Here is a 26,422-nt window from a genome sequence, read left to right on the forward strand (position 1 = left end):
TCCGAAAGTGAAAAACAGAAGACAGCCTAAATGAGCAGTAAGAGTAGAATGGTAAAGTTATAATCTGTTACTGTATTATAATATGACGCAAATGTTAAAATCCCTGGTTTCAGAGAATCTTCAGTGACCTGCAGATGTTCACATAGTAGCTAAAGAACCACATGAGAATTGAGACCTCAAATTCCTAAGAAAGTTTGTGCACACAGAATTGCATCCAGGAAACGCTGGAAGGAAAAGTGCATCAAAATACTGACAGTGGTTTTGAGTGGGATTGTGGATAACTTATTGTTCTGTTTCTCTGTATTTTTGAAGGTGTAATGATGAGTCCACATTTCTTATATAGTTTAGGAGGAAATTGCTTTTACTTTTTGTTAATCTTCTTACCTTTCTAGTTCTTCAGTCAGGCCTTTTCACTTTGCTGCCTCTTTTAAAACAAAAGCAGTAAACTTGGAGCTGTCAGCCGTATGCCAGCATTATAAACACCACCATTTTGTGATGGGAAATTTGTTGGCTCACTGTTCTAGAAAATTCATATAATTTATTAGCACTATCATTTATTAGATTTTTTTCTTCCTTCCTTCCTACACCAAAAGTTAGCCTCTTTTAACAATGTAAAAAAATGTTGACTTTGCTTAAGAGTTGTCTGAACAGGGATTTCAAAGTGCTTTTGATTTTGGCTGCATGAAGTCTATTGAAGTGATCTTTCTTGTGAAGTACTATCTTCCAAAATTATTTTATATATATATATACATGATATCAATGAAGAATGCATTTACATTTATGTTTTAGCGGATATAGCTGATTGGTGTTGATGACACTCCCATGGTTTTTTCTTCTTTATAATGCAGTCTTTCCCCTGGATGGAGTCCTCATTGTCAGGTTAAGAGTAATTGAGCCATACCACTCTAGCTCCAGTTCCCTAAATTGCACTGCAGCTGCTCCAGACAAAGCATGCTGAGGGGTCTGGACTTGTGCGTGATTTGTGTTTGCTTCTCACTAACTAACCTGCCCACCCTCCACCCCGTATGGGGCCTCCTTAACATTCTAGTAACAGCCAGGAAGACAGGCCCACCTGAACCCTCTTTGACTGAATGGATTTTTCATTGTTTTTCTTAAATGCCTTCGCTTCAGAGGCTATCAACTGCTTAAATGCAGCCATCGACATTTACACAGACATGGTAAGACATTGCCTTGCTTGAGCGGCTGTGGGGTGGAGTCTTTGAGATGGCTTAGAGTTGTACTCTTTGGTTTCTAAACCGATTGCCGTTTAGATAGATAAAAGAGGAATATGACTGTCTTTTTTTTTCTTCCCCAGGGAAGGTTTACAATTGCAGCCAAGCACCACATCACCATTGCTGAGATCTATGAGACTGAACTTGTAGACATCGAGAAGGTAAAGCAACGAATGTGATTCCTCATAAACTGGTGTGAAGCAGGTAGATAAGTTGACTTGAGGAACCCTCCCTTTTCCAGTGGAGGTGAGTGGTGCAGAGTGATCATAGATGACTTTACAGGGAGACTCGAGGGGCCTCTTGGGCTGATGAGTAGACAGGCTGTTTGCCTGGAGTGACTGTCTGAGACATGAGAGCTGGTTAAGATTTACCAAGCCCATTCGCTGTTTCTGCTTTGTCTGATTCGTGTCGGAACATTGGTCTCACCAGAGGAATCTTCATCTCTATTGCTAGGTCTCTGCAGCCCTGTGAAGGAAGCAGAAGTCCTGCAGGCATTGCACCCCTCTATATTCAGGCCCTTTTCTTGAGGAAGAAGTTGGGTGAATGCTGACTTGGCCACACATGTGTTTCACTCGTCTGGTTTTCTGAGCTGTGGTTTATAGTAGCAAAAGAAGAGAAGAAGGAGGAAAGATTTATTGAGCACCTACTGTCTTCCAGGCTTTGTCCTTGGTGGCATGCCATGAATTTTACCACATTTCAGCTTTCCAACCCTGAGGCCCTTTTATTGGGTGTGGAACTCAGGGCTCAAAAGGGTTGTGCTGCCTGGGATCACTCAGGTTGGAACCACCGGAGCTGATGCAAAGCGGGCCGCAGCGCTGAGTTTTCTCCTGTCTCACATTGACTTCTCAGTCATGGGCTCACCGGCAGGGCTGGAGTGTTCCTCAGTGAGAAGAAAACACATTTGTCAGACTCCAGAGGCTGTCTCAGCTCAGTCTGGAGACAAGTATTTATGTAAAACTGTCCTCCTGAGTACTGTGAAAGACAGCAGGTGTGAATCAGACAGAAACGGTGGTGGAGGAGATCATCACCAGTTACTGTCAGACTAATGAACGCTGAGCATGCTCTTAGAGATTGCACTTCCTTCCTGTCTGAATGGTCATGGCACTCCTGTGCCTGCTGCCGCATCAGACAGTTGTCGCTCTTCCTCTTTGTTTCACTTCTTCCCTCAGTGGCTTCTGGAACACCGCCTCCACCTGGCTCTGCGGCCACCTCGCTGAGTGCTCTCTCCCGGCTCCTTGGCTGGTGCCTCTTCTATCTGTCTGCAGTGCAGACCTCTTTTGAATTTCACATTCCTGTATGCCCCTGTCTGCCAATCTCTCTACTTGTGTCCAACAGTCATCTTAAACCCAGCATGTCTGAGACTGCATTCTGATCTTGCCCTACCTCCCACTCCTATGTTCCCCTCCAAACCACAGGCCTCCTTGCCTTCTTTCTCCACATCCAGTCTGTGAGCAGTTTTTGTGGGCACTGTCCTCAAAGTTCCTGAGTCTGTGCACTTCTCACTGCCTTGTTGTCCCCTAGCTTTCACTGGATCATGGAAGTAGTTTCTAAACTGGCCTCTCTGCTTTTACTTGTGCCCTCTACTGTGTTACAGAGCAGCCAGAGTGATCCTTGTACACAGTAAATCAGATTGTTTCTCCCCTGCTCACCACCTGGTATTGGCCTCCTTTTAGTCAGAGGCACAGCCAGAACCTTGCAGATGCCCCCTCGCCTCTCAGGCCTCTCCTCTTCCTCTTCTCCTTCCTCCCCACACTGTACCTCACTGCGGCCACCCTGACCTCTTTGCTGATCCTCACACATGCCAGATGAGCTCCTGCCTCAGGACCTTCCCCCGACTGTTCCCTCTGCCTGAAGAGCTCCCTAGATGTCCATGTAGCTGACTTCCTCTTGTCCTTCAGATTTTTGCTCATTTGTCATCTTTTCCATGAGATCTGTAATGACCACTTAAAGTTGGAACCTCAGCCCCTCACAAATACATACTCAGGTACCTCCACCTACGTCAGCTTTTTCTTTTTTTTGCATTGCACGGGTCACCTTGTATCATGTGCTACAATATGCTTGCTCATCATTCCTGTGATTCATCATCTCTCCACTAGAGTGGGCGCCCATGTCAACAGGGAGCTTTGCCTCTGGTTTACTGATCTATCCCAAGAGCGTAGAGCTCTGGGACATAGTAGGTTCTAATAAATCAACAAACAACGTCCCCATCTCTGCCGTAACAGTGTACCTGCCAGAGCAAATGGAGTCTTTCTTGGTTCACGGAGGCATCTCTTAGTTCTAAAGTTGGACTGGCGTGGTTAACCTTCACCCTCTGACTTCATGCTGACCACCAGCTTTTGGATATACAGCACAAAATTTGCTGACTTGTTACATAGAATTCATTATTTGGCTGTTTTTATCATAATATGCCATGCTTTTCCAAGGCTACCCTCTGATCTTGACAAGATCAAGGCTAACAGTTGCATTGGCATGTGCATGTGCATCTTCTCTTTGGAGAGGGTATCTGCAGACCATGCAAGGAGATGATGAGCCCAGAACAGAGCCCTTCTTTGTTCCCTGGTGTGGAGTTGATGAGGAAACAGGAAGGAGATGGCTCTGGTGTGGCTGGGATATTTATTTGATCGGGGTGTCTTAGATGGGCACTACATCTTTATTGAGGTTGAATCATCTTGGGCAGACAAGCACTCGTGCACAGGGCATCTTGCCACCTGAGGCTGCTTCATCAGCTCCTTGTCCCCGGGGGTCAGAAGATGACTTTGGAGACAGGAGCCCATAGCACTATGCCATCTCTGTTGCCGGGGCACGGTGTCAGGCAGCCACTTCACCACATGGATCTCCTTAAAATGCAGGGTAGGTAAAATGAATACTCAGTCTTGTGTTCCTTCTTTTTTCTAAAAATTGATGATTTGTCATGGCAGTTTCTGAGGCCCCTGTTACTCATGGTGTTCCTGCCATTCTGTGAGCTGGCCAGTAGGTGGCATCTTCTTTATTGATATGATGTGTTCTTTTAAAAGCAATTTAAGAATATTACTCAACACACACACAAGGTTAACTTCTCATGTTCCCTGATGTTTGGGCTCTTGTATTTAGAAACATCATTGCCTTCGCTTCCCTGGTGGGACTCACTGTAGTGTGGTTGATGGTGTATGAAGTTTAAATTTGAAAAATCAGACACACCAAGATACCTTTTATCTGATTTATTACAAATGAATTTCTTCCCTTTTCATACTGGCCACTGTATGTTCTCTGACTCATTCACAGATTTTTAGCTAGTGAATCATGAAGTGTGAAGTTTCTTATACTCACATTACTTCTTTGACTTCCTGAAGTAAAACACTGAACCAAATAATAAATTGGTCATTTTTAAAGGGTCTGTTAAAATGTCAAGAGGAACTTTGACTCACTTGTGTTTCAGCCCCTAGAGAATATGATTTCCATACTGTTTGTTACAATGTAGGATAGGTGTCTGTGGCAAGTTCATGTTAGGTCCTGTCTCGGGGTATATGTTCTAAAAGAATTGATCCCATCTGAAGGCTGTTTAAGGCTGTTTCACCTACAAAGTGGACTTTTGAGCTTGAACCCTGGAAATTGCATTTGCTTTAAGACACCAATGATGACTGCAGTCCTAGAGAACCTTGTCTCATTTCAGGATCCATGTATTCTCCAGCATCATGATACGTACCAGATTCCCCAAAAAGGAATATTGTGATTCTTTGGGCATGCTACTTAAATAATAGGATAATCAAGCTGGTTTCATGTCTGGATTTATCATTATTGTGCTGCCGTTATTGGTGACTGTGTTCTATTTTGGTTATTTATTATTATCCTTGAAATTGTAAGATACAGTGGGCTGATTTCTAGTGTGTAAGGGTCTACTTGTGCCTGGTAAGTTTTACTACATGTTAAAATTTCAAACTGCCTGTAAACATACAAAGATAACCTGTGGCCGTTCTCTCTTCTCTGAAACTTCTGTTAAGCCAGTAGATAAGCTTTCCTTTCAATTCCAGTCTCTGTCAAAACTTGGGAAAACCATGCAATTTGATTGTTGGTTTAATTAGCGTTATTAAAAACCAAACTAAGTTTTTCTTTTATGTGATAAATCTAGCTGTAGTTTACAGTTATAACATTTCAATGAACCAATACCATTATCTAGTGTCAGGTTAAACCAAACTGTTGACATTAGACCTTTTTTTTTAACCTCCAAAACAGCAGTTACATATGGTTTAACTGAACCCTATTCCTTGAATTCTGGTGCTGTAAGAACTAGGAAGATAAGTAGCTACACTCCCTCTCTGGGAAGAGGTTCTTATAATCTGATAATCTACAGAAAGATTTGGACGTTTCTCATACCTCACCCCATTTATGGTGATGGGAAAGAGTGCTATATACTTGGGAGAGTGAGGACAGTTCAAAGATTATTTTTGATTAATCATCAATTCACCGAAAAACTTCTCTCTGCTGGGCATTCGGATTAACCCAGATATTGGCAGTAGTTAGTAGGGGACCCTTACTTGAAGTACAGTTTCATTCATTCACCTAGCATCTGTTTGTTGAGCACCTACTGTATGACAGACATTGTGCTGGACTCTGGGACAGAATGGTGAGCAAAACCCCGAGGAAACCTACCCTCACAGAGCTTACATTTTAGTGGGAGAAGATGTGCCTTCCTCAGATAATCTCATACGTGTATGTTTGTGACAGCTCTGACTTGTACTCCAAAGGAATATATTCTACCAGGCATTTTCTGGGTGCCTCTATAGTATATTTGTAAAAAGAGGACTGTAGTGTACCTGTTCTTTTATGGCTGTTTAATTTAATATTTCATGAAGAACTTTCCATATTGAGCTTTCTCTCTGTTAGTTTTAATCATGGCATATTGCCCATTATATTTAATCCTTTAAATTGTTTCTAGTTTTTCTCCTATTACAAATAATGCTGATCGGGGCTGGCCCCATGGCCGAGTGGTTAAGTTTGTGTGCTCCCCTGCAGGCGGCCCAGTGTTTTGTTGGTTCGAATTCTGGGTGTGGACCTGGCACTGCTCATCAAGCCACGCTGAGGCAGCATCCCACGTGCCACAACTAGAAGGACCCGCAATGAAGAATATACAACTATGTACCGGGGGGCTTTGGGGAGAAAGAGGAAAAAAAAAATCTTTAAACAAAACAAATAATGCTGATAAAATTGGCAGGGGAGCATGTTAGTCAGGGTAGGCTAAATGACTGAAACAAATAGATGCAAAACATAATCATTCAAACACAGAAGTGTCTGCTTTTCACAAACTGTCCGTGGTGCTCTGCAGCCAGACTGGGCTAATGTTGACTCTGCGCCCTTCAGCCTGTGGCTTCAGAGGTGGCTCTGCTCTCTTGGTCATTATCACTACCGCCTGTAGGAGAGAGGGTCTGAGGCTTTACGAGCCAAGTCTCTTTGTTTCCAGTCAGCTTGCTGACCAGAAACCACCCCAAAGTGGCTTTCCAACAGAGTTCCCTAGCCTGTTTTATTTCACTTGTTGTTTCTTGTCTCTGGGCCTCTTTTAACTCATTAGGGCTGCCGTGAAGTCATTGAACTGATAGTCTCAAGTGGGAAGGCAGCACTTGTAATCTGATTTTTGCATGATACTGCCTCCCCCTTTTGGGCTTACTGGGAAAACCTTGAAACTTAAGGCAGGGGTCTGCAAACCCACCACCTATTTATGTACACTTCCAAGCTAAGAATGGTTTTCACATTTTTAATTATTGATGGGAAAAAAACATTTTATAACACACAAAAATTATATAAAATTGTAATTTCATTGTCCATAGATAAAGTTTATTGGAACACAGCCACACTCATTCATTTATATATCATCTCTGGCCACTTTTGTGCTACTTTAGGAGAGCTAAGTAGTTGCAACAGATCATATGGCTCACAAAGCCTAAAATATTTATTATCTGGCCTGTTACAGAAAAGTTTGCCAGACTCCTAGTTTAAAACGTTGTTCAAACTTACCTCTTGCCATTTGGGGTATAGAAGCCATTGGCCTTTCCATCTGATGAGGCTCTCTGTTTCTGGACTTTCTCCTTCCTTTCATAACTGCCTACAAACAGGCTAATTCTTTCCAGAGTTCTTCTTTCTTACAAAATCTTGCTGAAAACAGTAATACAAACTGGCACTGGCTGTATACACAGAGCTTCTTCCCATAGGGTTTTCTAGTTCCAGGAGGCTTGTGTTTTGCCTTCCAGATTGTTGCATGGTTGATTTCACCAAGTCTCATGCCACAGAATGACAAGGGCTTCTAGCTTTCCAGCCTGCAATTTCTGTTTCCTTTCCTCTTGACTGTTAATTCAGCACCAACATTTTAGATTGAAGGCATCACCCTTACTCTAGATAACACATATGGTAATGGTGAGGATAGTCTGTGCTGCTGTAGCAAGCCATGGATCTAAAGTGTAGTAGGGCTTCATATGTCTCTAAAATAACAATCCATTGTAACTGTTCTGGGTTTGACAGTCGTGGGGACATGGGGGTTGGGGTACATTCTGCCCTTTGTAGTTTTTAGGAGCCAGATTGACGGAAGTTCTGCCATCTTCAGCTTGTGAAGTGTCACTCTAGACTTGGTCATTGCTGCTCTGCCTCATGGGAAGGGGAAAAGGCCTTGAGAAGGATGCACAGTCAGATGGATGGGCCAAGCCTGGAAGTAGCCTATAGCATATCTGTTTACATTCCACTGGAAAGAATGCGTCACATGGCTACCACTAAGGGCAGTGGGGGCTGCAGTGGGGGAAGTGGTGCAGCTGGGAATTTGCCATGAGGGAGGGGAAGAAGAGATTTTGATGGACAGAGAGCATTCTGCCATTAGGCTTCCAGAGGTGCATGCTTTCTTGTGTTCCCTAAATAAAGTAGGCCAAGTTGTGAAAGATTTGCTGGTGGAATTGGGTTTTTTATAGGAAAAAATACCTATACAAATGTAGTTTTTAAATGCAACTCTTCAAACAAGTAGTTTGAATAAAACGTGTGTGTTTTCAGGCTATCGCACATTATGAACAATCGGCTGATTATTACAAAGGAGAAGAATCCAACAGGCAAGTATTTTTCTTAATGTAATTAAATGGATTTTGTTACATATGGTAAAAGACAAACCTTCACTGTATTCTTTCAGTGTATTGGACCAAATGGAGGTGTATTGGGATGTCTTTTTATTTTTCTATCAGACTGTTATTTACTCTGCTCTGGTTCTTGGTTTCAGTTCAGCTAACAAGTGTCTGCTGAAGGTGGCAGCATATGCCGCCCAGCTTGAGCAGTACCAGAAAGCCATTGAGATCTATGAGCAGGTGAGCTGTCTGTTCAACTTCAAGTAGTAGTTGTTCTGAATCTTTTTTGTAAATTAAACTTTTTATTTAATTTTTCTTTTTATTAAATAATTCACATATCATATAATTCATCTTTTAAGGAGTACAAGTCAATGGTGTTTAGTTATATTCACAAAGTTGTGTAACCGTCATCACTACCTAATTTCAAAACATTTTCATCATCCCCAAAAGAAACCCCATTCCTTTCTCCTCCCAGTCCCTGGAAACCACCATCTGCTTTCTGTCTCAATGAATTTGCTTATTCTAGGTCTTTAATATATTTGGAATCATACAAGATGTGGCCTTTTGTGACTCCCTTCTTTCACTTAGTATAATTTCTTCAAGGTTCATCTATATTTTAGCAATTTTGACCCTTCATTCCTTTTCATAGCTGAGTAATATTTCATACAGGCATACCTCAGCGATATTGTGGGTTCATTTCCAGACCACTGCAATAAAACAAATATCACAATTGAGCAAATCACATTAATTTTTTTGATTCACGTGCATGTAGAAGCTATGTTTATGCTATACTGTAGTCTCTTAAGTGTGCAATAGCTTTATGTCTAAAAAACCAATGCACATACCTTAATGAAAAAAACTGTATTGCTAAAGAATGCTAACCTTCATCTGAGCCTTCAGCAAGTCAAAATCTTTGTGAAAGGTCTTGTGAAAAATGCAGTATCTGTGAAGTGCAGTAAAGCAAGGTATGCCCATCATTTATTTATCCTCTTAACACTTGATCCACTTTTGGATGTTTTTCACTTTTGGGCTATTATAAGTAATGCTGCTGTGAACATCTGTGTTTAGGTTTTTGGTTTTTGGTGCGGTGTATGTTTGTAGTTCTCTTGATTGCACACCTAGGACTGGGATTGCTGAGTCACATGGCGAGTCCATTTTTAACTTTTTGAGGAACTGCCAATCTCTTCTCCACAGTGGCTGCACCATTTTACATTCCCACCAGCAATGTACAAGGGTTCCAGTTGCTTCACATCCTCACCAGTACTTATTTTCCCTTTTTTTTCTTTATAATAGTCACTCTACTGATTGTGAAGTGGTATCTCGTTGTGTTTTTGATTTTCATTTCCCTAATGAGTAGCGATGTTGATAATCTTTTCTTTCTTTTTTTTTTTTGGAGGAAGATTAGCCCTGAGCTAACTGCTGTCATTCCTCCTCTTTTTGCTGAGGAAGGCTGGCCCTGAGCTAACATCCGTGCCCATCTTCCTCTATTTTATATGTGGGACACCTACCACAGCATGGCGTGCCAAGCAGTGCCATGTCCATACCCAGGATCCGAACTGGCGAACCCCGGGCCGCTGAAGTGGAATGTGCGCACTTAACCGCTGCACCACCGGGCCGGCCCCTGTTGATAGTCTTTTCACGTGCTTATTAGCCATTTGTATATCTTCATTAGAGAAATGTCCATTCAGTTCCTTTTGCCCATTTTTGAAATGAGTTGTTTGCTTTTTTGGTGTTCAGTTTTAGAAGTTCTTTATGTATTCTAGATATTAATCTCTTGTCAGATATGTGACTTGCAAATATTTTCTCCCATTCTGTGGGTTGCCTTTTTAGTCTGTTACTCATATTCTTTGATGCATAAACTTTAAATTTTAATGAAGTCCAATTTGTCTATTTTTTCTTTCGTTGCCTGTGTTTTCATGTCACATCCAAGAAATCATTGCCCAACCCAAGGTCATAAAGCTTTTCACCTGTGTTTTGTTCTAAGAGTTTTATAGTTTTAGCTCTTAGGTTTAGGTCTTTGATCCATTTTGAGTAAATTTTTGTATGACATTAGGTAAAGGTCCAACTTCATTCTTTTGCTTATGGATATCCAGTTTTCCCAGCACCATTTGTTAAATACACTGTTCTTTTACTATTGACTAGTCTTCGCACCCTCGTTGAAAATTAAGGGTTTATTTTTGGGCTCTCTATTCTATTCCATTGGTCTGTATGTCTGTCTGTTCTATTCTGTAACAGTATCACACTGTTTTGATTACTATGACTTTGTAGTAAGTTTTGAAATTAGGGCATGTAAGTCCTCCAACTCCAACTTTGTTCTTTTTCGAGATTGTTTTGGTTATTCAGGGTCCCTTGCATTTCCATTTGAATTTTAGGTTCGGCTTATCAATCTCCTCCAAGAAGCCAGCTGGGATTCTGATGGGGATTGCATTGAATCTGTAAACCATTTTTGGAAAGTATCGCCATCTTAACATCTCTGAACACAGGGTGGCTTTCTATTTATTTAGATCTTCTTTAATTTTGTTCAACAATGTTTTATAGTTTTAATGTGCAAGTCTTGCACTTCTTTGGTTAAAATATACTCCTGAGTATTGTATTCTTTTTGACACTGTTGTTAATGAAATTATTTTCTCAATTTCCTTTTCAGATTGTTAGTTTTCAATTGCTAGTTTTATATACTGCAACCTTGCTGAACTTGTTTATTAGCTCGGATGGGTTTTTTGTGGACTCTTGAGTATTTTCTGTATACAAAATCATGCCATCTGTAAATAGAGGTAGTTTTATTTCTTCTTCTCCGATCCGGATACGTTTCACTTCACATTCTTGTCAGTTGCCCTGGCTAGAACCTCTGGTACAGTGTTAAATAGAAGTGGCAAGAGCAGACCTCCTTGTTTTGTTCCCATCTTAGAAGGAAAGCTTTCAGTCTTTCACCATTAAGTATGATGTTAATTGAGGTTTTTTGTAGATGTCCTTTATCTACAATTTGAGGAAGGTCCCTTTTCTTTCTAGTTTGTTGAGTATTTTTATCATCAAAAGGTATTAGATTTTGTCAAGTGCTTTCTTTGCATCTATTAAGATGATCGTGTGATTTTTGTCATTTATTCTATTAATGTGGCCTATTTCATTGATTTTTCATATATTGAACCAACTTTACGACATTCCTTGGGTAAATCCTACTTGGTTATTACAAAGTTTGAGGGTCTCCAAGAATACCTTTAGGTTCCATAATTCTCTAGAAGGATTCATAGAACTTGTTGAAAGCTGTTATACTCACAGTTATGGTTTATTATAGCAAAGGAAACAAATTAAAATCAGCCAAAGGAAGAGGCCTATAGGGCACATCAAGGAGAGTTCCAAGTACGCACCTTCCTGTTGTTCTCACCCAGTAGGAATTATGTGGACGACGCTTACTTCTCCCAACAACAGTGCGTGAAAAGATGCTTAGAGTATTGTCAACAGGGGAAGCTCACCTGAACCTGGTATCCAGAGATTTATTCGAGCTTAGTCACTTAGACATGGCTAACCACTCACGTGGTTGACCTTATGCGTGGTCCACCCCTTCCTGTCCTTCCGTAGGTTGAGTTGAACCACATTGCCCAAGGCCCCCAGGTAGGCAAAAAATCTTTCAGGCAGGACATTCCAAGGACTTAGAGAATCCTTCCTAGGAGCCATGGGCAAAGGCCAGACCTCACTTTGGACAAAATTAATCCTTTACTGCATAGTCATAGTATGTAATCCTTTTTGTAAGTTGTCGGAATTAATTTGCTAGTATTTTGTTGAGGATCTTGCATCTATATTCATAAGGGCTATTGATCTTTAATTTTCTTTTCTTGTGTTGTCTTTGTCTGGTTTTGGTAACAAGGTAATACTAGCCTCATAGAATGAGTTGCTAAGTATCCTCATCTCTTCTATTTTTTGCAAGAGTTTTCAAGGATTGGGTGTTCATTCTTTAAATATTTGACAGAATTCAATGCTTTTTCTCTATTGTTTTTCTGTTTTCTAATTCACTGATTTCCACTGTTATCTTTATTCCTTCCTTCCACTTTCTTTGGATTTATTTTGCTTTTTTCCTAGGAAGTCGAAGTGGGAGTTTATTAGCTTAATAATTTTCCTCTTTGTGGGTATGCATTTTTAGTGCTTTCAGTTTTCCTCTCAGCACTACTTTGACTGTCTCACAATTTTGTTATATTTTTATTTTAATTCATTTCATTGCATTTATTGATTTCCCTTGAGACTTCCTCCTAGGCCCATGGATTATTTAGAAGTGTTTTAATTTCCAAATGTTTGGAGATTTTTCTGTTATCTTTCTGTTGTTGACTTCCACTTTGATTCTGTTATGGCTGGAAAACACATTCTCTGTAATTTCAATTCTTATAAATGTGTTGAGGTTTGTTTTATGGCCCAGAATATTGTCTGTCTTTGCATATCTTCTCTGGTTCTGCTTTTGGAGGTGGCATGTTCTAGAAATGTTGATTAGATCCTCTTGATTTATGGTGGTGTTGCATTCTCTTGTATACTTGCTGATTTTCTATTTCCATCCATTGTTGAGAGTAGAGTTGTTGAAATCTCCAGCTGTAACTGTGGGTTTATCTATCCTTTCATTTCTATCAATCTTTGCTTTACATATTTTGCAGCTCTGTTATTTGCATACATATTTAGGATTGCTATGTCTTCTTGATTGGTTGACCCTTTTATGATTACATCATATTCCCCTCTGTCATTGATAATTTTCTTTGCTCTGAAGTCTGCTTTATCTGATATTAGTATAGCCTATCCTGCACTCTTGCTTATTATTTATATGATATATCATCTTTTTGTATCCATTGTTTTTCTACCTGCTACATCATTACAATTGAAATGAGTTTCTTATGGACAGCATATAGTTAGGTCATACTTTTTAATCCACTTTGCCAATCTCTGTCTTTTATGTATTTAGACCATTCACATTTATGTAATTATTGATATATTAGGGCTTAAGTCTACCATTTTATTTTTTATTTCTGTTTCTGCTCTATATTTCATTTCTCTCTCTTTTTTTTTTTTTTGGTGGTGTGATGCCATCTGACCCAGAGATCACTTTACCTGGGTAGAGCTATTCAGCACCCTTGGGTGAAAAGCAGGTGACTCCTCAAATTTTAGAGTAGAGGGGCTGCTGTGGGGACAACATATCGAGGGCTGGAGTTTAATATCTGAGCAAGACCTAAGCTGGTTCCTTTGGACTCCAAGTCACATCCACCTGTCTTTCTGTGGAAGAAGAGTGTGTGCTATTAGACTCTCTCAAAGACATTTTGGAACAATATGGGAAATAGAAATATGTTTCTTATCTGTCTTTTTATAGTTGTAGGGCCAACAAGATCATCACATAGACAAAAGGGAGAGGGACGGCTTTAATTAAGAGACTTCAGGAGCGTGACAATGAATGATCATGTGTGGTCCTTGTTTTTTTGTTTTTATTAATACAGAATATGCTTTATTTTATTTTTGCTTTTCTTATCTACTTTTTTTATTAAGGTAACATTGGTTTATGACATTATATAAATTTCAGGTGTACATCATTATATTTTGATTTCTGTGTAGATTACCTCATGTTCACCACCCAAAGACTAATTACCATCCATCACCAATACATATATGCCCAATCACCTCTTTTGCCCTCCTCCCACCTCCCTTCTTCTCTGGTAACCACCAATCCAATCTCTGTCTCTATGTGTGTGTTTGTTGTTGTTTTTATCTTCTATTTATGAGTGAGATCATACAGTATTTGACTTTCTCCCTCTGACTTATTTCACTTAGCATGATACCCTCAAGTTTGTCGCAAATGGCAAGATTTCATTTTTTTTATGGCTGAGTGGTATTCCATTGTGTATATATACCACATCTCCTTTATCCATTCGTCCCTCAATAGGCACCTAGGTTGCTTCCAAGTGTTGGCTATTGTGAATAATGCTGCAGTGAACATGGGAGTGCATGTATCTTTACACACTTATGTTTCCATGTTCTTTGGGTAAATACCCAGCAGTGGAATAAATGGATCATATGGTAGTTCTATTTTAATTTTTTGAGGAATCGCCATACTGTTTTCCACAGTGGGTATACCAGTTTGCTCTCCCACCATCAGAGTATGAGAGTTCCCTTTTCTCCACATCCTCTCCAACACTTATCTCATTGTAGTTTTGGTTTGCATTTCCCTAATAATGAGTGATGTTGAACATCTTTTCATGTGCGTCTTGGCCATCTGTGTATCTTCCTTGGAAAAATGTCTTTTCAGATCTTTTGCCCATTTTTTAATTGGGTTGTTAGTTTTTTTGTTGTCGAGACATATGAGTTCTTTGTATATTTTGGATATTAACCCCTTATCCGATAGATGGTTTGCAAATATCTTCTCCCATTTGTTAGGTTGTCTTTTCTTTTTGTTGATGGTTTCCTTTGCTGTGCAGAAGCTTTTTAGTTTGATATAGTCCCATTTGTTTATTTTTTCTTTTGTTTTCCTTGCCTAGTCAGACATGGTCCTTGAAAATATGCTCCTAAGACTGATGTAGAAGAGAGTACCACCTATGTTTTCTTCTAGAAGTTTTATGGTTTCAGGTCTTACATTCAAGTCTGTAATCCATTTTGAGTTAATTTTTGTGTATGATGTAAGATAATAGTCTCCTTTCATTCTTTTGCGTGTTGCTATCCAGTTTTCCCAACACCATTTATTGAAGAGACTTTCCTTTCTCCATTGTACATTCTTGGCTTCCTTGCTGAAAATTAGCTATCCATTCTTGATTCTGCTCCATTGATCTGTGTGTCTGTTTTTGTGCCAGTACCATGTTGTTTTGGTTACTATGGCTTTGTAGTATATTTTGAAATCAGGGAGTGTGATACCTCCAGCTTTGTTCTTTTTCCTCAGGAATCCTTTGGCTATTTGGGGTCTTTCATTGTTCCATATAAACTTTAGGATTCTTTGTTCTATTTCTGTGAAAAATGTTATTGGCACTTTGATAGGGATTGCACTGAATCTGTAGATTGCTTTAGGAAGTATGGACATTTTAACTATGTTTATTTTTCCAATCCAAGAGCACAGAATATCTTTCCATTTATTTGTCTTCTTCAATTTCTTTCAACAGTGCTTTATAGTTTTCAGTTTACAGGTCTTGCACCTCTTTGGTTAAATTTATTCCTAGGTATTTTATTCTTTTTGTTGCAGTCGTAAATGGGATTATGTTCTTAATTTCTCTTTCTGCTACTTCGTTATTAGAGTGTAGAAGTGCAACTGACTTTTGTATGTTTGTTTTGTATCCTGCAACTTTACTGTATTCATTTATTATTTCTAAAAGTTCTTTGTGGATTCTTTAGAGTTTTCTATATATAGAGTCATGTCATCTGCAAATAGTGACAGTTTCTCTTCTTCTTTTCCAGTGTGGATCCCTTTTATTTGTTTTTCTTGCCTGATTGCTCTGGCTAGGACTTCCAATACTATGTTAAATAAGAGTGGTGACAGTGGGCATCCTGGTCTGGTTCCTGTTCTTAGAGGGATAGCTTTCAGTTCTTTTCTGTTTAGTATGATACTAACTTTAGCTTTGTCATATATGGCCTTTATTAGGTTTTGGTACTTTTCTTCTATACCCATTTTATTGAGAGTTTTCATCATAAATGGATGGTGTATCTTGTCAAATGCTTTCTCTGCATCTATTGAGATGATCATGTGATTTTTATTCTTCATTTTGTTAATGTGGTGTATCACATTGATTGATTTGTGGTTGTTGAACCATCCCTGCATCCCTGGAATAAATCCCACTTGATCATTGTACATGATCTTTTTAATGTATTGTTGTATTTGATTTTCTAGTATTTTGTTGAGGGTTTTTGCATCAATGTTCATCAGTGATATTGGCCTGTAATTTTCTTTTTATGTGTTGTCCTTGTCTAGTCTTAGTATCAGGGTAATGTTGGCTTTGTAAAATGAGTTAGGAAGCTTCCCTTCCTCTTCAGTTTTTTGGAAGAGTTTGAGAAGAATAGGTATTAAGTTGTCTTTGAATGTTTGGTAGAATTCACCAGGGAAGCCGTCTGGTCCTGGACTTTTATTTTTTGGGAGGTTTTTGATTACTGTTTCAATCTCCTTACTGGTAATTGGTCTATTCAAATTCTCTATTTCTTCTTGATTCAGTTTTGGAAGGTTGTATGATTCTAAGAATTTATCCTTTTCTTCTAGATTATCCAATTTGTTGGCCTATAGCTTTTTGTAGTAGTGTCTTATAATCTTTTGTATTTCTGAGGTGTCTGTTGTAATTTGTCCTCTTTCATTTCTGAGATTATTTGAACTTTCTCTCTTTTTCTTGGTGAGTCTAGCTAAAGTTTGTCGATTTTGTTTATCTTTTCAAAAAACTAGTTCTTGGTTGCATTTATTTTTTCTGTTAGTCTCTTTCATTTATTCCCGCTCTGATTTTTTTCCTTCTGCTGATTTGGGACTTTATTTGTTCTTCTTTTTTCCAGTTCTTTTAGGTGCACTGTTAGATTGTTTATTTGAAATTTTTCTTGTTTGTTGCAGTAGGTGCCTTTTGCCATAAACTTCCCTCTTAGAACTGCTTTTGCTGTATCCCACAAATTTTGGCTTGTCATATTTTCATTTTCATTTGTCTCCAGGTATTTTTTTTACTTCTCCTTTGATCTCTTCTTTGAGCCAGTCGTTGTTCAGGAGATTTTGTTTAATCTCCAAATATTTGCGGCTTTTCCAATTTTCTTCCTGTAGGTTATTTCTAGTTTCGTACTATAGTGATCAAAAAAGATGCTTGGTATTATTTCAGTCTTCTTAAATTTATTGAGACTTCTTTTTGGCCTAATATGTGATCTATCTTGGAGAATGCTTTAGTTTTCATTTCTCTATTTTCTTTTCCTGCCTTCCAGTAAGTTACTTATCTATAGTGTTTTTGAGTATATCTCTTTGAATAGTTTTTTAGTGATTGCTTTAGATATTACATTTACCTAACTTATCACAGGCTAATGGTGTCATCATTTTAACAGCTCCAGTGAAATATGGAAATCTTATCTTACTTTCTGACCTTTTACCCTCACCATTCAATATATAATTGTCTTAAATATTTCCTCTTCATACTCTTAGAACTGTGACAGTCAGTGGTAATAATTTTTGCTTCCACCATCAAACGTAATTTAGAAAACTCAAGAGGAGTAGAAATGCCCATTGTATGCTCCCATGTTTTGCTTCGTGAGTGCTTTCTTCCTTCCTCATGTTCCAAGATTCCTTCTTTTATTGTTTCCTTTCTATTTAGAGAATATCCTTTTCCTGTTCTTTTAGGGTTGGTCTACTGGCGATAGATTCTCTCAGTTTTACATCATCTGGGAATGTTTTGATTTCCCCTCCATTCCTGCAGCATATTTTCCTGGGTGTGCAGTTCTGAGTTGATAGTCCTTTTCTTTTAGTGCTTGAAATATGTTACACTTGTGGCCTGCATGGTTTCTGATGAGAAGTCTCCTCTCATTCAACTTTGTTTTCCCCTGTAAGTAAGGTGTTGTTTTCCTCTGGTTGCTTTCAAAATTTTTTTCTTCAGTTTTCAGAAGTTTATGTGGCTTGGCATGGATACCTTTGCTTTTGTTCTGTTTGGGTTTCACTAAACTTCTTGAATCTCTAGGTGTATGTTTCTTGCTGCATTTGGGAAGTTTTCAGCCGTTATTTCTTCAGGTACTTTTACAGCCCCCCTCTTTTTCTCCTCTTCTTCCAGGGCTCAGACAACCTGGATGTTAGACCTTATTTTTTGGTCATGTAGGTCCCTGCCGCTCTGTTCATTTTTTTTTTCTGTTTCTTACCTCTCTGTTGTTTAGACTAATTTCTTTTTTATTATTATTATTTTATTGAGATCATAATTGTTTCTAACATTGTGAAATTTCAGGTGTACATTATTATTTATCAGTGACCATATATGTGTGCCCTGCCACTTTTGCCCACTACCCCCGCGGCCTCCTTCCCCTCTTGTAGCCACTAATCTGTTCTCTTTGTTCGTGTGTTCATCTTCCACATATGAGCGAAATTGTGTGGTATTTGTCTTTCAGACTGAGTAATTTCTAATGTTCTATCATCAGTTCACTGATTCTTTTCTCTGTCCCATCCATTCTGCTGTTCAGCCCATCCACTTTTTATGTGGGTTTTTGTATAAAAAGTTCTGAAATTTTCATTTGTTTCTTCTTTATATTTTGGGGGATATTTTGTGGGGAATTTCTTTCTCTTTGTTGATGCTATCTGTTTTTTCTTTAGTTTCAAGAGTTTTTGTAATTGCTCTTTGAAGCATTTTTATGAGAGCTCCTTTAAAATCTTTGTTAGATATTTCTGTCATCTCAGAGCAGTAATCTGTTGGTTGTCTTTTTTTCTTTCAGCTTGAGATCTTTTCTTCTTTTGGTATGTGTGTGAGTTTTGATTGAAAACTGGATGTTTTCATATTATGTTATGAGACTGGATCTTACTTACACCAACTCTGTCAGCTGGTTTTCTTTGACACTGCTCTGACTAGGGAAGGGGTGTGTCACCTCATTACTGCTAGGTGGATTTCAAAGTTCAGGCTCCCCACTCAACCTCCACTGACATCTAGGGGAGACCCTTGTTAATTCTGGGCAAAGGCAGCCATCCCAGCCCCTGCTTGCTTTCCACCAGTGCCATGCTGGTGTCCTCCTTGTTACAGCCAGGTGATGGTGAAAGTCTTAACCCCCCTCTAGGCCTCTTCTGAAAGCATGCCCACTGGGAAATGAGGGGTGCCTCATTCCCCCTGAGTAAAGGTGGAATCCATTCTCCCCATGTGGTTGGTCTCCATTGCCTCAGCTGCAGGGATGGAGGGTAGAGTTGTTACTGGCTGATGGGGATGAAGGCTTGGCTCCCTACTTGGCCTTCTCTGAAGCCACCTCGACAGGAATGTTGGGCTCCTCCTTGCAGTCTTAAAAAGGTGGATGTATTGGTTCCCTATTCAGTCTTTGCTCATGTGAGTGGGGAAGTTTTCCGGTAGTGTTTGGCTGGAGTAGAACATTGATTATCTAAACATTTTCTGTCTTTCTAGGCTGCCCCTTTCTTAGTCCTTTGACTAGAGAGAGCAGACTTTTATCTATTCTCCTTTTTGTTTTTTGCTACACCCAGTGGCATTTATAGGTTGCTGGGTTTTTCTGTTCCAAGTCAAGGATATATGAAAGAAAAAGAAAACCTAGGGAACTCACTGCCATGTTTTCCCCTGTGTCTCAAGGTCCCTAGTCCTTCTGCTCTCTTGTCTCCACCTTTCAGTCTTCTTATGTTTGTTTTATATCAAATGATGGGGCTTTTAGTTGTACTTAGCAGGAGGAATAGAGGAAAGGATGTCTATTCCACCTTCCTCGAAGTGGAGGTCTTCTGAGGCATTTTTAACAGATCAGCACTTTAAGTATTATGTATTGTTTCTTGTAAAATTTTCTAGTATATGATATTGGGTTAAAGGAATGTATTTCATGTTAAACTAACCTAAGAAGCGGAAGTATTTTCTAAAGGGCAATAGATGAGAATCACTTTGCCTGAGATAAGGAGGTAAATCTTTTAAATCCAGCTCTGCTTTCTGTGCCTAGGTTGGGGCCAACACTATGGATAATCCTTTGTTGAAGTACAGTGCGAAGGATTACTTCTTTAAAGCAGCCCTCTGCCACTTCATAGTGGATGAACTGAATGCCAAGGTAAAGAGCCCTTCAGCACTCGTTTTCTGATACACTCACACATGAGGACAGGCCGCCGGGAACTGTCATTCTTGTGATCACTTCGTTTGGGTTGTGTTCATTAGTAGCAAGACTAAACTGGGTACGTTAATAATAATAATAATAATAATAATACCATGATACATGTCTCGCCTGTAATCTTGTAACAGCTGCCGAAGCTGGTCTCTTAAAGTTCCCTGGTAGCCACATTTCCTTCAGTAGTTTTGCTTTAAAGAAATTAAGGGGCTATGAGGGAGACAATAAAAGTAGACTAACATCCTTTTTTTAAACTCAAAGGGAATTGGAATGAGGATTGGGATAAAGTGAAAGCTGAGAGACAAGAGGCAGAGACTTGGGCAGCCTTGGTGTTGTCAGTTTCTGGAGTCAGAAGGGCAGGCTTGAAACCTCTGAGAGAAAAGGTGCTTTCCCCTCCGGCCTCGAGCAGTGGTCTATCTGTGATGTGTTTGGAGTCTGGACAATGTTAAGGAAGAGCTTCTCCATTTAATGGATGAAAACAGACACCTGGTCTGTGACTTTTCAGAAATTAGATTTGGTTCACCTTCTCTTCTCTACAGCAACTTATTTCAGAAAAATTCTTCTAAAAATTCTTAACTGAAATTAAAAATTCAAAATAAATTTTCTGTTAATTTTGATGTTGAGTTTAACAGCATACTTTTTATATGCTTAAACAGGATGTAGATGAACTTTACTGAAGTTAGTAGAATGTTCAAAGCTTTCTTTTCTGGTTCAGTGAGTCAGACATTAACAAGTGGCTTTTTTTCTCTCAGCTTGCTCTTGAGAAATATGAGGAAATGTTTCCAGCATTTACTGATTCAAGAGAATGTAAATTGTTGAAAGTAAGTAATAGTACACCTTGAAGGAAAAAACCTTTGCTGTCAGGTGGAATTGGATATAAAGCGAAGTCTGCTGAAAAGCCCTGGTACTTTGTTGCTCTTGTGTAATAGGTCTCAAATGCCACTGGAGTTAGGGACTTAAGCATTTTATTCTGAAATAAGAAATTCAGAAATTGTTGGCATAAAAACTGGATTCCTGACTTAGAGTAATTATTCACTTGTATTTGAATATTTTCCCAATTTTGTAAAGTATTTGGCAACAGCAGTTAATGTGATACTAAGGCTATTTCTGTATTTAAAATATCTACTTATAAATGGAAGTTTTTAGACCACCAAACTCATTTTTCCATATTTATGCTATCAGAAACTTCTAGAAGCTCATGAAGAACAGAACAGTGAAGCTTACACTGAAGCAGTAAGTTGTGCTTTGGGATATAGTACATTGTTTGAAGTTTTAAGTTACAGAAATTTCTTGTTCTTTTTATTGTGTAAATGCTGAATGTTTATTTGAACATTATTCCAGTATACCTAAATGTATTTTCCAAAGGTCATGTTTTATATATCCCACAAACCTTTACAAGTAAACAGTTCCATTAGGCATGCTTAATTTAGCTGTGAGGCAAATCTGAGAGAGATTATCGCATACTATTTCAATTTGATATTTGAATGTTTTCTTTTGAAAATAATCTGATCCATAAATAGGTGTAAAGTCAGTTAAGTACAGTTTCAAATATGAAAACAGCAATGAGAGTTTGCAATATTCTTGGCATAAGATAAATGGAAGATTTTTTCTTTCCACTAAGCAGTTTTTTGTTTTCCCATCTTTTGCCATCTTATGTTTAGAATCGAGCAAATTTCTCAGTATCCTCCATTAGTATGTTCATCATGGCTTTGAAGCCATGGTGGAAAGGAATATTTTCCTGTTTAACTTTTGCTACCAAACCATTTTCATTCTATTGAAATTTCATTCTTTGATAGCACATTGAAATGAGTTAAAGGAATTCTGCATCCACACATCCAATCTCTGCAAGTCTGTTTTTGTCATGTTTAGTGAAATTCTGGAGCAGTATCCATTTTCCGTGTTTCCTTCTTATACAGCGTCTCATTTCTTTTGTCACATTAAATGTGCTTTTCTTCCAATCATGAAAAGGCTGTTAGGAATTTTGGCCATCACATGTTAGCATACAGAGCAATATAAAAAGCAGAGGAACTTGTCACTAGCTCCATCAAAGTAGTCACAGGATAATGAAAAAATAAACAATTTTTAATGAAGAAAATTATAAACTGGAATGAATGATTGTAAATGAAAAGTTGTCAGATTATCATTGTAAATGTTTAAACAGCTTGCACATGTTGTTTTGGGTTTTGGTTGTATTTCCTTGGGATAATCCCTGTTGCTCTTTTCTTAAACTAGGTGAAGGAGTTTGACTCAATATCTCGCTTGGATCAGTGGCTTACTACCATGTTGCTTCGCATCAAAAAATCCATTCAAGGGGATGGAGAAGGAGACGGAGACCTCAAGTGAAATGCTTGTCTTTGTGGCATGCAGCTAACTGCTCTTTAGTTCCATCTTAGGCCCAGTGATCTTTATGGAGTGCCCATTTAATGGCTTCATTTTGTGCACATGAGTGAAACGAGATATGTGTGTTGTTTAATTTAAGCTCACCATGTTTGTGTCGCTGAAGTGGACGGATGGGAAGTGCCTGTGCATATTGTGAGTGTGATGGGCTGTTTCACGCTTGCCAGAGTCCCCAGAGTTTCCTGAGAATTACTTCAGAATCATATTCTTGTTATTTTGATATTTGCAGAGCCTGTTTCATTTTGCCACGTTTTTGTATCCTTTATCTTGGACTTGAGTACCCCACCCAATTTTTCTGATAGATGCTCTGCATATTCTCTGTAAATTTGCATCTGGATGTATTCTCTAAATGTACGTATTTAGTTTAGGATGGTTGTTAGGAATGAGTTTATGCCTTTCCTCTTTAGAAATTGTTTTTGAGTGTGTGTCTGTGTGGTCTTGTGATTCTTTTGGTGGTGCTAGTGGCCAGTCTCTTTGCTTTTTTTGTTCTGTATGCTAACGTGCATGCAAAAATTCAGAACAGCCAAGGTCTGCCGGCATCACTTACATTGTAAGAAAAGGGAGCTTCCTGGCAGTGCTTGCTGCCGTGTGGATGAATGTCAAGATGAATTTGACTGATTGTACACACACAAGATCTATAAGAAACAGAATTTTTTGTTTTCCTGGAGATAGTTTTCACTTTTAGTTGGGTTCAAAATCCCTTTCTTTATGTTCACGTAAAGATGTTTTAACTGGCACATCTCTTTTCTTCACTTTCATGTTAACACACTTTCCCACGTTGAGATGGTGCCCTCTGTGCCACCACCACGTAAATCTGCATCAGGGCCTGCAGATTATCTAAGTGGAAGCTTGAGAAGGTGTGTCATTAATTTTATCCATTTATTGAATGTGATGAGTTAGGTAGGATAAATACAGTACACAGGTTTACTATATATATGCCCAGCTGGGGAAGAACACCAATTAGCTTCCAAGGGGACTTGATTTTTCCTCTTAGCTGTTGGAATTGTTTTAGCTTATGTGTTTGATTTCTGTCCTGTTATTTCGGTTGATATAATATGTGCTCGGTTGACCTTGATCCCTACCCATTATGTTACATGCTGACGTTGTACTTTAGACGTGGTCAGAAACTCCTCTGCATATTTTTAGGCTTAAATGATTTATGTTTGATGTGCATTTGTTGTCAGTGATAGCCTGTGGTTCTTTCTAAATTGTGCTGCTGACATTAATGATAGAGAATGAAACTTCCCATATTATGTCAGATGGTAACTGGTATTTGAATGATGTTTTCGTTTTTGGATGTCCTTCAACTGGGATTGGTAGGCTTTCATTGGCAGAAGTAGAGTGGGTGTGCCCAGGCCAAGGGCTGAGAGAGAAGGAAGGTTCAGGGATGGTGAATAGGTCAGTCTGGGATGAAGGGGAAAGTAGCAGGAAAGGAAGTTGAAAAGGGCCAGCTAAGGCCCAATTATGGAGGCTGTCTGTTAGGTGGCCGTGAAGATTCCCTGGCCGTAGTTGTGGGGTCACCTACACAAGGTGGACTGATGGAGAGGAAGGTGAGTGATGTCACAGTGTTGGCTGAGGGTGGAGGGAATGGGCCAGAAAACATGGATACTCTGGCTTTGCACCCTAGAATCTGATGAGGATTCTTTCCTTTCTTCAAAGGTCTGGGATTCTTAAAAGAAAGACAGTCATCACTATGGTACAATCTGAAATGGAGCCCGTTTGGTACTTCTTCATTTTCCCGTTTCCTTATGACAAAAAGATGAGAGGGAACGGTGGGTTCTTGTTGCTCTATATAATCTATTCCACAACCAAGTGCACTTTGTAGCCTGTGTCCCTGGATGCAATCTGTCCCATCTGGAGAGCATTCAGATCCCAGCCAGCCAGCATGCTTGTTTCATGACGGTCTAGAAAGTTTGTTTCCGCTTGTTAAAAGAACCTTCTGATCTGACCGCTTAAAATGAAAACCAGCGATTTCTTTTAAGGCAATTCTGTTCAGCTTTCATCATGATCCCCTAACAAACACCTATCTGAAGAAAGACGTATGGTTTTTTAAAAATAGTAGTGGTAGCATTTTATTATGTCAATCAAAGAATTGCTTATTTTATTGAAATAAACACTGGGCTCAGTGCCTGAGTTAAGAATTTTCTGTTTTTAATATTTTCACATGGAAAGAATACAAATAATTGTAATGGCTAGAACAGACCTGCCGGAAGATAAAAGAAAAATGAGCAGAAAAAAGTCCCATTAACAGTATCCAGCCTTCGTTCCTTGAAATGCCTCCTCACTGTTGGAGCAGCACCGTGACTCAGAGGCCGAGTTAGAGTTTCAGAATTTATATTGTTTATGACAAAACATAATGACTATTTACGTTACAGTTCTTGTATTTTAGCAAATCTGGGGTTAGTTCATAGTCAGTGTCGGTTAAAATTTCTTACAGGAAAGCTTTGCTTCTTGTGGCAGCATTTTTATACCTTGTGTGAATTCCTTTTTTATTTAATAATTCGAAAGCAGTGTTTTTGCACAGTCGTGACTATTTGTGATGGCGTCTCTATAACCAAAGTGTGTGCTTTTAATGTTTCCTCTGATACTGTGCATTTAAAATGTCCAAATGCAAACTGCTGTGGCTTTCTTCAGAGGATTTGGCAGCACAGCATGCCACCTGTGACCCGCCTGCCTGCTGTGTGAGCTGTGATCAGGAGCAGGTTCCTGCCCATGAAGTTCTGAGTCGGTCACTGTGGGGTGCTCCTCTCTCATTCTCTCAGCAGAGGATTATGTTATGAAAACTAACCATGTGACAATAAATCTACCTTAGCAGAAAGAGTATGTATATTTTATGTGAACCTGTACAGTAAATAAAGTGGAAATTATGAGTAACACTTTGATGGGTCTTTCCTGGCTTCCTTGAAGTTGTTTCATGAAGTTTAAGGCAGTGGACGCTCATATTCTCCAGGCTGTTTGAAAGTCCATCCAAACATGGATTTGACTACGTTACAGCCTCCGTCACTTGGTGGAAAGTCAGGGCACTGTAACCATTTTGCAGGCAGAGGGTTTATGAAGGAAGCGCTGACTACAGCCTGGACTGCAGGTTTGCACGCTCTCTCTGAAGCCTCACACTCACATCTCTTCCTGCTGCCCCATTAAGGAATCTTGCTTACATCCTTTAGTCTGCAGTCACTTGGAAAGTTGCGGGAAGAGTGTTTCCTGGAACACTCTTGGAGGCTTTGGGGGTGAGGAACTCTGAAGCCACTCAACTCTCTTGGCTGTGTTGAACTTCGCAGATGTCTCTACAGGGGTGGCACGTGCCCCTGGGGAGGGTGCAGCCCACTGGCCACTTGGGCCTCATTCTGTGGAGGAAGAGGATGCTGTGTGAGGCTAGTGCAGGCCAGCTCATCGTGTCAGAGAGCAGCGTTCAGGTCTGTAAGTATATTCACAACAACTTAAAGATAATTCAAAGCAAATTTTAAAAGATGAATGGTAGAACAGGCCATCCCAATCTGGGAATACTGAGTTGTTGATCATTGAAGGTTAGTTTATCATTCAAATGTCTCTTCTCAGAATCATCATTTCCAAATAGAAGCCACCATGGTGATTTAAAAACCTGGTTTTGCCAGTCTTGGTCAGAGTCCCTGTGCAGATTGGCAAAGGTAAGTGGGTGGTTTCTGGGGCTTGGCCAGGGTGACATGACACGTGGCCCTCTGACCCGTGTTTGTAGCCTGCTCAGTTCCTTCTGCTCGTCTCGGTACCTGTGAACAAATGCCCCTTTGTATGGGTGCGCCCCCTTCCCCGAGATAACATTGTTGCCTCAAGTGATGTGAACACCATCAAGCTTAGTTAGGGGACAGGACTCATTTGGTCGCAAAAAAATGTCCCTGGTGCAGCAAGGTATAACATTTAACAGGCTAGAATTATAACTTACACTACCTAAGCAAAATGACATTTCTGTTAAAATCAGCTTTAATAAAGGTCCTCCCCCACCACATGGCCCTTTTTTCCCCAAAC

The 26,422-nt window shown here is 39.4% G+C and overlaps 1 protein-coding gene across 2 annotated transcripts in view; it reads left to right on the forward strand.

Annotated features, from left to right (window-relative positions):
* The window catches only part of NAPB (NSF attachment protein beta), a 45,268-nt gene extending 19,969 nt beyond the window's left edge, over positions 1 to 25,299 (forward strand). Inside the window, exons 4-11 of one of the 2 annotated variants that reach the window (XM_070588535.1) lie at positions 1,132 to 1,178; positions 1,316 to 1,393; positions 8,235 to 8,290; positions 8,455 to 8,539; positions 19,868 to 19,972; positions 20,779 to 20,847; positions 21,209 to 21,259; positions 22,259 to 25,299. In XM_070588535.1, the coding sequence (XP_070444636.1) occupies positions 1,132 to 1,178; positions 1,316 to 1,393; positions 8,235 to 8,290; positions 8,455 to 8,539; positions 19,868 to 19,972; positions 20,779 to 20,847; positions 21,209 to 21,259; positions 22,259 to 22,369 (602 nt within the window). In that variant the 3' untranslated portion in view covers positions 22,370 to 25,299. The remainder of the gene's footprint in view (positions 1 to 1,131; positions 1,179 to 1,315; positions 1,394 to 8,234; positions 8,291 to 8,454; positions 8,540 to 19,867; positions 19,973 to 20,778; positions 20,848 to 21,208; positions 21,260 to 22,258) is intronic. The other variant, XM_070588536.1, reaches the window with a different exon arrangement.
* Positions 25,300 to 26,422: the final 1,123 nt, after the last annotated feature.

Source organism: Equus przewalskii, chromosome 21 (assembly GCF_037783145.1).
Source record: "Equus przewalskii isolate Varuska chromosome 21, EquPr2, whole genome shotgun sequence".
Classification (NCBI taxonomy): domain Eukaryota; kingdom Metazoa; phylum Chordata; class Mammalia; order Perissodactyla; family Equidae; genus Equus; species Equus przewalskii.